At 39.6% G+C, this 12,552-nt stretch overlaps 1 protein-coding gene across 1 annotated transcript in view; it reads right to left on the bottom strand.

Annotated features, from left to right (window-relative positions):
• The window catches only part of myo3b (myosin IIIB), a 115,869-nt gene that overhangs the window by 87,523 nt on the left and 15,794 nt on the right, over positions 1-12,552 (bottom strand). The window contains exon 9 of the mRNA XM_090229754.1: positions 6,800-6,865. Coding sequence (XP_090085880.1) covers positions 6,800-6,865 — 66 coding nt within the window. The remainder of the gene's footprint in view (positions 1-6,799; positions 6,866-12,552) is intronic.

Here is a 12,552-nt window from a genome sequence, read left to right as displayed (position 1 = left end):
GGTCATCACCATGGCCCCCAGTGCAAACAGGTCTGTTTCTGGATCGCTCCTATCTGCTCCTTGCAGTGTTTACTCAGAGCCCACTTTTTGTCATAGTGTTCATATCCCAGCAAATCGGGAACATTCCCAGAACATTAGCTAATATTCCCATTAAGTTCTAGTTAGGGTTTTATCTAACATTAGGATGATAACATCCCCAAAACATTGTTTTTGATACAAATTTAAAAAATCATTCTCAATTTTTTTTAAATAAAATATCCTTGGAATGTTCTCTTAACATTCACTAAAATGTTGTGCATAACGTCTGTAACAACTGCCACAGAACATTTCCCAAACGTTCTCATTAGGGTTCCAGGTAATGTAATAACACAATGTACCAGTAATGTTTTAGAACATACTGCTGCAACAAAATGTGAGAGCAACATTCTGGGAACATCAGGCGTATGTGTTATACAAACATTGTATAATCATCAGCACAACTGGACAGTTTTTGTGTTGTGAAAATAACATTTGCAGCTACATAACGAATGTTCTGGGAACTTTCACAGAATCAATTTTGGTTAGCTGGGATGTCACTAATTCTACTGCCTTTACATTATGATATAATCAATATGAAATATTTTCAAACCAGAGGCAATACATTGTTGTTCAAATAACTTTATATCACAAGTAAGATATTTTGTAAAATGTGTAGTCCATGGACATGGTGTGATACCGTTTCAAATGGTGAGGGTATTTAAACCAGCTGCCTAGCACTCAATTTGAAATGTATGTTTTTTTTAAGACAAAGTTATTCTGAAAAGACGTTACCATTAGTCATCGCACAGTATCTATCCCTTCAATTCAGAATATCCATCATTCCGTACCTAATCTAAACACTTAAATGCCTGAATATGTTTTGGTGTACGGCAACACAACAATGCAGGCAGGCGAGAGATAAGAGAATAATACCAATCTGACTCCTTCTACCTAATCTAGGCTGAAATTCTGCTTGCTCTTTCTATCAGTTTTTATGCTCTGGAAATTCATTCATAGAATTAATTAGTGTCAGGACATTAAGCAGAGGCTGCAGCCATTAGCTGAGCTGAGCAGTCAGGATGCTAAACATCAGGCCACTTTGTTATAAAAGGCAGCTCTTTTGGCTGCACAGGGACAGACACTGGTGATGCATTTATTATCGAGAGCAATGACAGTAGTTACCTACCCCACCCGCACACACACTGGTCTGGCTGAGAGCTGGAGAGTTCTCACAAACAGCCTGCCAGGCCTGATAACATTGTCCATGTTCCACACATTGTAGCCTGGTGGGCTTTGTTTGAGGAGATTATTTCTGATATCATACAATCCATTACCTTATACTCATGAGAGAGAGCAAAAGATTTAAAAAAGCACCCAATAAAATGCATTGTATCTGAATATAGAAAATGGTCAAATAGAAGAGGATGCATTACTATAAGACAGGGATCATCGACTATTTACAGCTGCGGGCCGATGTTTTCTTGAGCGGATGGTCAGTGGGCCGGAAAATCATTACAAATAATTTGTAGACTGTAAATTGACGGAAAGCCCAAACAGATATAATATTTCACTAAAACATAATCATTTCAAACCTTGCTTACAATCTGGAACAGGTTTCCCAAATGTAAATCACTCGGAGCTGATTTGCTGGTGTTTTTACAGTGTTTTATGTCCCCCATCCCCCTTTCTTAATTTTTTTGCTCAGAAAACATGGCGAGGACAAATAAAATCGGCATCAGTTGGGGAACAGGCATTTCATTACATTTTTTGGGACGAATCAAGTAAAGGTTGTATGAGCTATGTTCTCCAAGAATGAGTTTTTTAAGAGAAGCAATAAAGACGTCAGCATTCCCAATAAAGAAGGCAAAAAGGAAAACAATGAGGATCTTTAAAATAAACAAAAAGTATTCACACCTCTTGACTTTTTCAACATTTTGTTTTGTTCAGGGGTTGGAACCTGTTCAGGGAACAGAACCAAAAACCTATGTAATTTTTCAAGAAACAGAAACGGGAATGAAAGTAATCCGTACTTAGCCTCCCGAGTGGCGCAGTGGTCTAAAGGCCTCACTACAGATCCGGGTTCGATCCCGGGCTGTGTCGCAGCCTGCCGTGACTGGGAGACCCATGAGGCGGCACACAATTGGCCCAAAGTCGTTCGGGTTAGGGGAGGGTTTGGCCGGCTGGGATGTCATGCACGAGCTCATGCACGCTGACTTCGGTCGCCAGCTGTACGGGGTTTCCTCTGACACATTGGTGTGGCTGGCTTCCGGGTTTAGCGAGCAGTGTGTCAAGAAGCAGTGCGGCTTGGCGGGGTTGTGTTTCAGATGACGCATGGCTCTCAACCTTCGCCTCTCCCGAGTCGGTATGGGAGTTGCAGTGATGGGACAAGACTGTAACTACCAATTGGATATGATGAAGGGGTAAAAAGTACCAAACAATATCTATAAAGAAAGTGATCCATACTGTTCCGGAACAGAAACATTATTTTAAAAGCATGGGAACCGGTTAATAATATTATTTTACATTCCAGGCAACAAAGCCCTGACTCACTCTGTCACTCAGAAACGTATTCCAGTGTCTGCCTGCAAGCTGAAAATCTTTGCCAGTGTGTGTGTGTTTAGGCTACCTGCCCCTCCCCCTCAGAAGCATAGGCCTCTGTACTGACATTACAAGCGCAATTCAGAAGATAGGAAAATATATTTCAAATTACCTAGAGAAGAATGGGTTAACTTTTTCAATGCTAGTTAAGAATATTAGGGATCGGCGTCCCCTCAACGGGACAGTTGTAAATCATGCAGCGCCTTGTGTCACCATCACAGATTTTAGAGAAACAACAAATGTTGCTACAGATAAGTGTCTTATATCGGCTGAAAGCTTCAATTCTTGTTAACATAACTGCACTGTCAAATTTACAGTAGCTTTTACTGCAAAAATGCCATGCTATTGTTTGTGTAGAGCTCCTAACAAAACACTTTTTTTTTTACCGCGATAGGTTTGATAAATTCACCTCTGAAGGTGAAATGTGTACTTACATTCTGAAATTTTCCTCTTATTTATCATACAAAGGGTCCCAGAGATGACATGAAGTACCATTTTGTTAGATAAAATCCTTTTTCATATCCTAAAAAAGGTCTATGTAGCATGCACAATCGATTTTGTATTTCCACTCGTTCAATTTGCAAAGAAAGGAATCTCTGAAAATCTAACCCTAAACGTTGTTTCAACCAGACAAATCACGTCCGTATGTATTCCCTAGAGATCCTAGAATGTAACCAGACTTCACTATATCATTAAGGGTGTAGTATATCCTATAGGACGCCATATTTGGTCAGAGAGCGACGCCTTCATGGCACACCGATGACGTGGACAGTCTTCACTTGAACAACTCTAACTTTGACAAATAAGCACCAATCGGAGTCAAACGAAGCTAGCTAGATAGCCAATGAGTTGGGCTTTACGGAAGTATCCAGAAACCATGTATCAGTCGCAAAATGTAGCTACACATTTTTTTTTTTAAAGAATATTCAGTTATGAATTTATGAAAACTGGTTGTTTTGCAAATCTTGAACTTATAATATGGCTACTAATACTGGAAAGCTAAGTCAAAGTTCAAGTATACAGATTTGACGATATTCTTTCAGAAAAATGTAATATGAATTCAATTGTCTCCTTCACGATTTGCCCAAATGTACCTGGGTGACTTCACACTAAATGTCATGTAGTTCGCTTATACTTCAAGTTATCCATCTGAAACTTTGCACACAAACTCTGCTGCCATCTTGTGGACACCATCGGAATTACAAGCAGAGTGATGGCTAGAACTGGGACCTTTCTCTTGCATTTCAAAGATGGTGGTAGAAAAGAAACGGTTGTTTTTTTCTTTGTATTTTCTTCTACCAGATCTATTGTATTATATTCTCCTACATTAGATTCCCATTTCCACAACCTTCTAAGTGTTTCCTTTCAAATGGTACCAAGAATATGCATATCCTTGCATCAGGGCCTGAGCTACAGGCAGTTAGATTTGGTATGTCATTTTAGGTGGAAATTGAAAAAAAGGGGGCTATCCCTTCAGAATACTATAGGTCTAGTTATTACGTTTCCCGATTTATTAACTACAAAAAGGTAAGAGGTGTTTTCAATTCTGGTGCTGCTCTGCACACACAAGAGTGCTAGCAAGCTAGCTCAAAGGACATTCAAAGTTCCTCCATAGAAGCCGCTCATCGTCGGTATAATTATGTGGACATAGCTAATTCAGATAATGCATGTCATAACAAGATGCCCAGCACTTCAAGCCTCTTCCTCAACCCTCTCTTAGGTCATGGCTAGAAGGGATCCAGCTTTTGTCAAATTAAAGTCAAAACTACAAATTAATTAAAAATGAAAAGCTGAAATGTCTTAAGTTAACAAGTATTCCACCCCTTTGTTATGGCAAGCCTAAAAAAGTTCAGGAGTAAAAATATGCTTGACAAGTCACAATATTTGCATGGATTTTTGAATGACTATCTCATCTCTATACCCCACACATACAATTATCTGTAAGGTCCCTCAGTTGAGCAGTGGATTTCCAACACAGATTCAACCACAAAGACCAGGGAGGTTTTCTAATGCCTCGCAAAGAAGGGCACCTATGGAGGGGTAAAAATTGTTTTTAAATCCCTTTGAGCATGGTGAAGTTATTAATTACACTCAGTTGTTGGAGAGGAAGGAAACAACTCAGGGATTTCTCCATGAGGCCAATGGTGACTTTAAAACACTTACAGAGTTTAATGGCTGTGATAGAAGAAAACAGAGGATGGATCAACAACATTGCAGTTAATCCACAATACTAATCTAAATGACAGAGTGAAAAGAAGTTAGCCTGTACAGAAGAAAAATATTAAAATATATGCATACTATTTGCAACAAGGCACTAAAGAAATACTGTAAAAAAAATAAAAAGCCTAAGCAATTCACTGTTTGTCCTGAATACAAAGTGTTATGTTTGGGGCAAATCCAATACAACACATTACTAAGTACCACTCTCCATATTTGCAAGCATAGTGGTTGCTGCATCATGTTCTCGGTATGCTTGTAATCGCTAATGGAATAGTGCTAAGTACAGGCAAAATCCTAGAGGAAAAGCTTTTTACTAGACACTGGGAGATGAATTCACCTTTCAGCAGGACAATAACTTAAAACAACAGGCCAAATCTACACTGGAGTTGCTTACCAAGAAGACAGTGAATGTTCCTGAGTGGCCAAGTTACAGTTTTGACTTAAATGTATGTGAAAATCTATGGCAAGACTTGAAAATGGTTGTCTAGCAATGATCAACAACCAATTTGACAGAGCTGGAAGAATTTTGAAAAGAATAATGGGAAAATGTTGCACAATCCCGGGGTGGAAAGCTCTTAGAGACTTACCCAGAATGACTCACAGCTGTAATCGCTGCCAAATGTGTTTCTACAAAGTATTGACTCAGGGGTGTGAACACTTATGCAAATGAGATATCTCTATTTAATTTTCAATACATTTGCAAATGTTTATAAAACACGCTTTCACTTTGTCATTATGGATGAGAGAAAAAAATATATTTCATCCATTTTGGATTCAGGCTGTAACACCACAAAATGTGTAATAGGTCAAGGGGTATGAATACTTTCTGAATGCACTGTAAAATGAGAAATCAGCTACTCTAGGGTACCTGTAACACAGCAACACCAGCTATTTGTTACTGTTCATGTGGGCCTTGAACCATCTCCTCAGCTCTCCAAGCGTCATCAAATTATTAAATAACAAGCCACACAAAAAGGTACAACATCTTAAAGCAGGGCTTTCCTACATGCATTATGAAACAAAAAGGCCTGCATGACAGGCCTTATGACAGGGGATCCATTCCAAGCAAAGCTTTAACAATATTACAACGCAGGAGTGTACAGGTCATACAACTCTACATTGGACTCAGCTACACCTTCTAATCCATCTCTGACAGACCTGGTGCTATGATAAATGCACGACTAACACAAATAAATGAGTCTATTAACCCTAATGGTTATGGGTTCACAGCTGTACTGTTTGATGTTTCCATTATTAATAATGAATTAATAACCACTGCCTTTCAATCTATTCCACCACTAATAATAACCCAATCCCCCAGCACCCACAAATAACCCCAGAAGAAATAGATTTTTTCTCTCTCATTTACTTGCACTGCATGCTAGATATTAAGGTTGTATATTCAGCGAGACTATTATGGGCCAATGTTGACATGATTTGTTTTCCACACTGGAGGGACTGATTACTTATCTTGTCCTAAAGATATAACTGATAAGTCAGTAGAATGAGTTTTTTCCTGTGACAGATTTACGCAAATGAAAACCGAGGAAATGCGAAGAGAAAAGGGTTGATACAATCTATCTTAAAAAAATATCAATTTCTAGTCCTTTCCATTTCCAGTGATCAAAGGATGCCCAGAACCAAATGCGTAACCAGTGCATTCTGCCCCCTTGGCCAAATGGGAAAAGATTGAGGTCTCGCCATTGAAACCCATTCAAATAGGCTTGTGTTGTTTAAAAAGTAACAATGAATATATTTTGTTGTCATCACCATTAACCAACTGCATTAGAGCCAGTTGGTTGCAATCCCTTCAAAGACTAAATAAACACAAATAAACATGTATAGATAAATTCTCCCACTGGATTAGACCCAACAACTTCATTACTGTGTAAGTAAATGTAGAGGAAGACATTCATTTCAGCAGGAAGCAACTTCATTGTTATAGAAAGAGCAGGTTACTCACTGGGCAATGAAGTGACTGAAGCTTCTGCACCACTCCTCTGGGTTGCGTAACGTAGGGGAAGGGTTTCTGAAACGAACACACAACACAAAAAAATCATCATTCCTGGATATGCAGTTTTTTATTTATTTTTATTTTTTATTTTTTACATTGAACTGAAATGTTTAAGTTACTGATGGTGTTGTTGTCGGCCTAAACACGATAGTTCTCATGAGACTGGAGCGTCAGAATGGTTGGGTATAATTTGAGTGCTGAGTATAGTCAGTGAAAAATGATAACAGCTCCTCAACTGTCTGACAGGAAGCATCTGCCAGCAGGAGCCAACATTATGGGAGCCAGTAATACCTCTGTCAGCAGCATTTAAAGAGACCATCTATAACGAGGCACGCACCTCAAGACTAGTTCAGTGGATGAAATCGGGACGGAGCCATGGCAGTACCAAGGCTCAACAACAGGGCGTTGCCATTCTTCATGTTCAAAACATGCTCATCAAAGAAAATAAAGAAATAATGTAATGGGGAAGATAGTGATCAAAGTTATGATTTTGCTCATACTGTCCATTTGGATAGGGTGCTTTTGTACACTTAAGCTTTCAAACTGAATTTTCAAAGTATCATCAACTCATTTCTAAAATGCAGCCAGCTTTGTACATCTAAGGCATGCAAAAAAACAACCAAGAACAAATGGTTCTAATTTATATGATAAGAAAACATTATCAATAACAAAGCTTTATGCTACACACATATGGGAGCCTATTAAATGAGGAAATGTGTCATTATTCCCAGCACTAAGTCACGCACGTCTGTGATAGAGACTCAGAGTCAGACAGACAGTCCTTTCTGAAGTGCAGATCAAAGCCTAGTAATGGACTGCTTCAATGCAAAATATAATATGAGCCTGCAGCAATGCTCTTGCCTTGATGTTGTACCACTGCACTGCTTATATATTACAAAGTCAATACACCAGCACATTGGTGATAACACTGTCAAGTACCCTCATTGTGCTTAGAAAAACCAGGCATTTTTCTTTCCAGTATATATGGGAGCACTGACTCATTTTGTAAACACAATTGGCTTATTTAAATTTAGGTCGGGGCACTCCTTGTGCTGTCAAACGTGTGTCAAAGTGGATTGAGTCAAAATCAGTAGTTCTCAGCTCCACTTTTGAAGCCCTAAGTCTGCTACTAAGCTCAGAAAAAAGACAAAAAAGCATGCTCGTGAATATGATACTTCGTATGCAGAGCTCATAATTCTTCCCATTTACCTAATAGATATAAAAAACAGTCAGATAATTTCCATGAATCCTGACAGCCAATGTCATACAGTAGATATAGTTTTAGAGCATAGCAGGGATAATCAACTAGATTCAGCCACAGGCTGATTTTGTCTTGAGCGGATGTTCGGGGGGCCGGAACATGAATACAAATCATTTGTAGACTACAAATTGATCGCAAGAAGCCCAAACAGATATAATATTTGACTAAAACATAATCATTTCAAACATTGCTTATGTTTGTATACAATCACGTGTCTCACTATTACGTGTGGGAATACTGGGGAACAGATTTACAAAATTGAAATCACTTGGAGCTGATATCCTGCCCCCCCCTCCGAATAAAGAAATATAAATACATTTAGGGGCCAAATAAAACCACCCTGGTTTTATTTGTTTATAGGATGGCCACCAGTTGGGGAACCCAGAGTACGCACAGTGCATCATCAAATAAAGACAATATCTGGCAGTGTTTGAACTTTGAGGGCCTAAAGAGCGGCACTACGGGAAACACGGGAAAGACTTCTTCTGTGGGCCAACCGCTCAAACTCCAGCTCATCTATCATCAGAGAGCACCGGCAGTTCTGTTGAGCACACATGAATGAACACGGAAAAGTGCTGCAACATTTTTCTCTACAGGATAGACTGTGAGGGCACATCAGTGTGCCTGCATGGAATAACTGCATAACAGACAGACAGAGGCATTCTAAACACAACCAATGTCACACCCCCAATTTCCTATCACCTCAGAGGTCGAAACGGTCAGATGTGTATTAGATTATGTTAAAAACAATAGGATATTGAATGAGGGATAACAAGTAGTCAGTGCAATACATTTTCTCTAAGATAGCTGTTGGATAATCACAAACAATACAATATTATTTGAAAAATATATATAACATAACTAGGTCAGAAACCTTTCCAGCCTGTGTTCTATTACTGCTACATTTCTCAGAACAACCCGTGAGGAGTTTCCAGAACAAATGACCACACAATGTTGAAAAATAATTGTGGCAAAGTAACTACATTCGTTTATAAACCATAGCGTGACTCATCATTACAAGACATTTGAAAAATGACCACTGATCGTTTGTCATAAAAAGGTCCCACAGAGAGATACAAACAGTATCCAGCAATATTCTAAAACTTTGTCCACACTGCAGGCCTTAATGCTCAAATCAAGTTTGTTTTTCAAATCCGTTTTGGATTATTGACTGTCCAAACAGCAAGTGACGTGACCAAAACGGATTTATGAGTGTTCAGACAGCAGTCATTTGTTGACATGGCTATGCTAGTTGTAATGACGGGTGTGAGCAGTGGTGCAGGCTGATTAGTGGTGGTGCTCGTGCTTCCTATCACTCAAGAGGTTATGTAGCAAGCTAACGTAACAACAATGCCTGCCATGGACATTTCCCAGTTTCTTTGAATGTTCAGAATCATAGTGTAAGAACACTTTTAAAGCCTCAAAGGATAAGATGTTCCAACTTCTTCCTGCAGGAAAAAGAACAGATTCGAATCGGATATGCAAAAAAAATGGGATATAATTCACTTCAAACTGCCAATGTGAACAAGGATTTAGAGACTATGATGGATTGACCAGTTGACATATAGCCAATAGTAATCTTCCACATACAAAATGCCAAACAATTGTTGTGAAAAGTACGTACCAAAAGCTGTGTTAGTTTACTTTGAAATGAACGTGTCTCAATCTCAAAGACTCACAGTTTATAGAAAAGTAAGCATAAATCTTAACCCCAACCCTAACCCCAGCCTTTCATGTGCATAAAAATCACCAAAATGTTACCAGGGCTGAATGTCAAGATTACAATACAAGAATCACAGTTTACATTCTGCTAAAACTTAAGTTTACATTTAACATTGAACCAAGGCCTGCATACTGTGCTGCTGATGGTCAGGTGTCAATTTCAAAATCGGACCCTTATCAAATACATTCCAAAATGGATGAACAGTATTGGTAAAAGAAAACAGTAAAAATGGTAGCGATGTCTTTCAGTCTTGACTGTTCTGCTCTGTAACCTTTACATTACCTGTGGCTTTTGGCTGGGTTATTGCTTCTTGCCAGAACACTGGTTGCCCTATGATTTCATTAGCCTTTGTTGGCTCTGACAACCCATCATTTACACACATTATCTTCCTCACTTCACATCTCCCTTCAGACAGACACAAGCCCAGTTACATACAGTGAGCTCCAAAAGAATTGGGATAGTGACAGATTTTTTGTTGTATGCTGTAAGTGCTGTAATCTCTAAACGGTTCGTGAGATACGGATGAAAATACCTTCAAATTAAAGCTGACAGTCCGCACTTTAACCTCATAGTCATTGTATCATTTCAAATCCAAAGTACTGGATTACAAAGCCAAAACAACAGCAAACAATTTTACTGTCCCAATACTTTCGGAGTTCACTGTATTTTGCTAATATCCACTGGGATCTGGGCGAATAAACACAGCATTGGACTTCTTTGCCAATTCCCTTTAACCTTCACAGGCTTTTTACGTACACATCTCCCTATGACTTTACACAGGACTTTACTCTGGGTTTGGCAAATACAGCATGGAGAATATTGGCTCAAGCAATTAACCTTTCCACATATTGAATATCTGAGAGCATCGTCTCAAGTTTCCGTAATTAATTCTGCAGTTAACCGTTTTACAGCTTTACCCTTTTACATGCTCCATTAGCCACATTCATGATAACCATGGGCCCCACATATATGACATACTATAAAGCAGGCAAAATCACATCCAATCTTCTCATCATGATATGCTGTAGGCCATATAATCTGTTTCCCGTAGAGGAGGATCTGTGATTGGCTCTTGGAGATCTATCTACAACAGATTGGCTCCCGGGCTGGCCTTACTTTACTGTTAATAGTAATTTACAATGGTGTTGGAATCAATACAATTCTTTCTATGTGATGCTATCTGTGGAAAAGAGCAAGCAGCAGGTATGAATGGAGTGGAGGAGCAGAGCAGCTTCCCTGACAGCGATCTGAACTCCACTCATCACTTCACACTGGTTCGCTGTGAAAGGGATACCATCTGTGCAAGTTCCCACCACAAATCTAAAGCTCTATCACGTGGCTAGTAGTCCTGCCTGTGCTCAGCCCCAGTGTCAATGGCCCCAGAGGCCTGGCTACGTTAATGGTGCTGTTGTTTTATCTACACAGTGAGTCCACACCCTAAGGCCACTCCATCTGCTGTATGACATGGAGATAATGTAGTACAGCGAAGGGCATAGTCCTGAGCCAGCCAAAAACACCAGAACCCTCTCAGATCTCAACCCAGGATTCACATGCTGCCAGCTACATCACAAAAGGATATACAGTTGAAGTCGGAAGTTTACATACACCATAGCCAATTACATTTAAACTCAGTTTTTCACAATTCCTGACATTTAATCCTAGTAATAATTCCCTGTTTAAGGTAAGTTAGGATCACCACTTTATTTTAAGAATGTGAAATGTCAGAATAATAGTAGAGAGAATGATTTATTTCAGCTTTTTTTCTTTCATCACATTGGGTCAGAAGTTTACATACACTCAATTAGTATTCGGTAGCATTGCCTTTAAATTGCTTAACTTGGGTCAAACGTTTTGTGTAGCCTCCCACAAGCTTCCCACAATAAGTTGGGTGAATTTTTGCCCATTCCTCCTGACAGAGCTGGTGTAACTGAGTCAGGTTTCTAGGCCTCCTTGCTCACACACGCCTTTTCAGTTCTGCCCACACATTTTCTATAGGAATGAGGTCAGGGCTTTGTGATGGCCACTCCAATACCTTGACTTTGTTGTCCTTAAGCCAATTTGACAACTTTGGAAGTATGCTTGGGGTCATTGTCCATTTGAAAGACACATTTGCGACCAAGCTTTTAACTTCCTGACTGATATCTTGAGATGTTGCTTCAATATATTCACAATTTTCTTACCTCATGATGCCATCTATTTTGTGAAGTGCACCAGTCCCTCCTGCAGCAAAGCATCCCCACAACATGATGCTGCCACCCCCCGTGCTTCGCGGTTGGGATGCTGTTCTTTGGGTTGCAAGCCTCCCCCTTTTTCCTCCAAACATAACGATGGTCATTATGGCCAAACACTTATATTTTTGCTTCATCAGACCAGTGGACACTTCCCCAAAAATATATTTTCCCCATGTGCAGTTGCAAACCATAGTCTGCCTTTTTTATGTCGGTTTTGGTGCAATGGCTTCTTCCTTGCTGAGCGCCCTTTCAGGTTATGTCGATATAGGACTTGTTTTACTGTGGATATAGATACTTTTGTACCTGTTTCCTCCAGCATCTTCACAAGGTCCTTTGCTGTTGTTCTGGGATTGATTTGCACTTTTCGCACCAAAGCACGTTCATCTCTAGGAGACATAATGCGTCTCCTTCCTGAGCGGTATGACGGCTGCGTGGTCCCATGGTGTTTATACTTGCAAACTATTGTTTGTATAAATGAGCGTGGTAC

This window comes from Oncorhynchus mykiss, chromosome 3, assembly GCF_057628025.1.
Source record: "Oncorhynchus mykiss isolate SJ-2025 chromosome 3, ASM5762802v1, whole genome shotgun sequence".
Lineage (NCBI taxonomy): Eukaryota > Metazoa > Chordata > Actinopteri > Salmoniformes > Salmonidae > Oncorhynchus > Oncorhynchus mykiss.
Note: the sequence above shows the minus strand (reverse complement) of the source record. Positions and strands in the feature narration are given on the sequence as shown.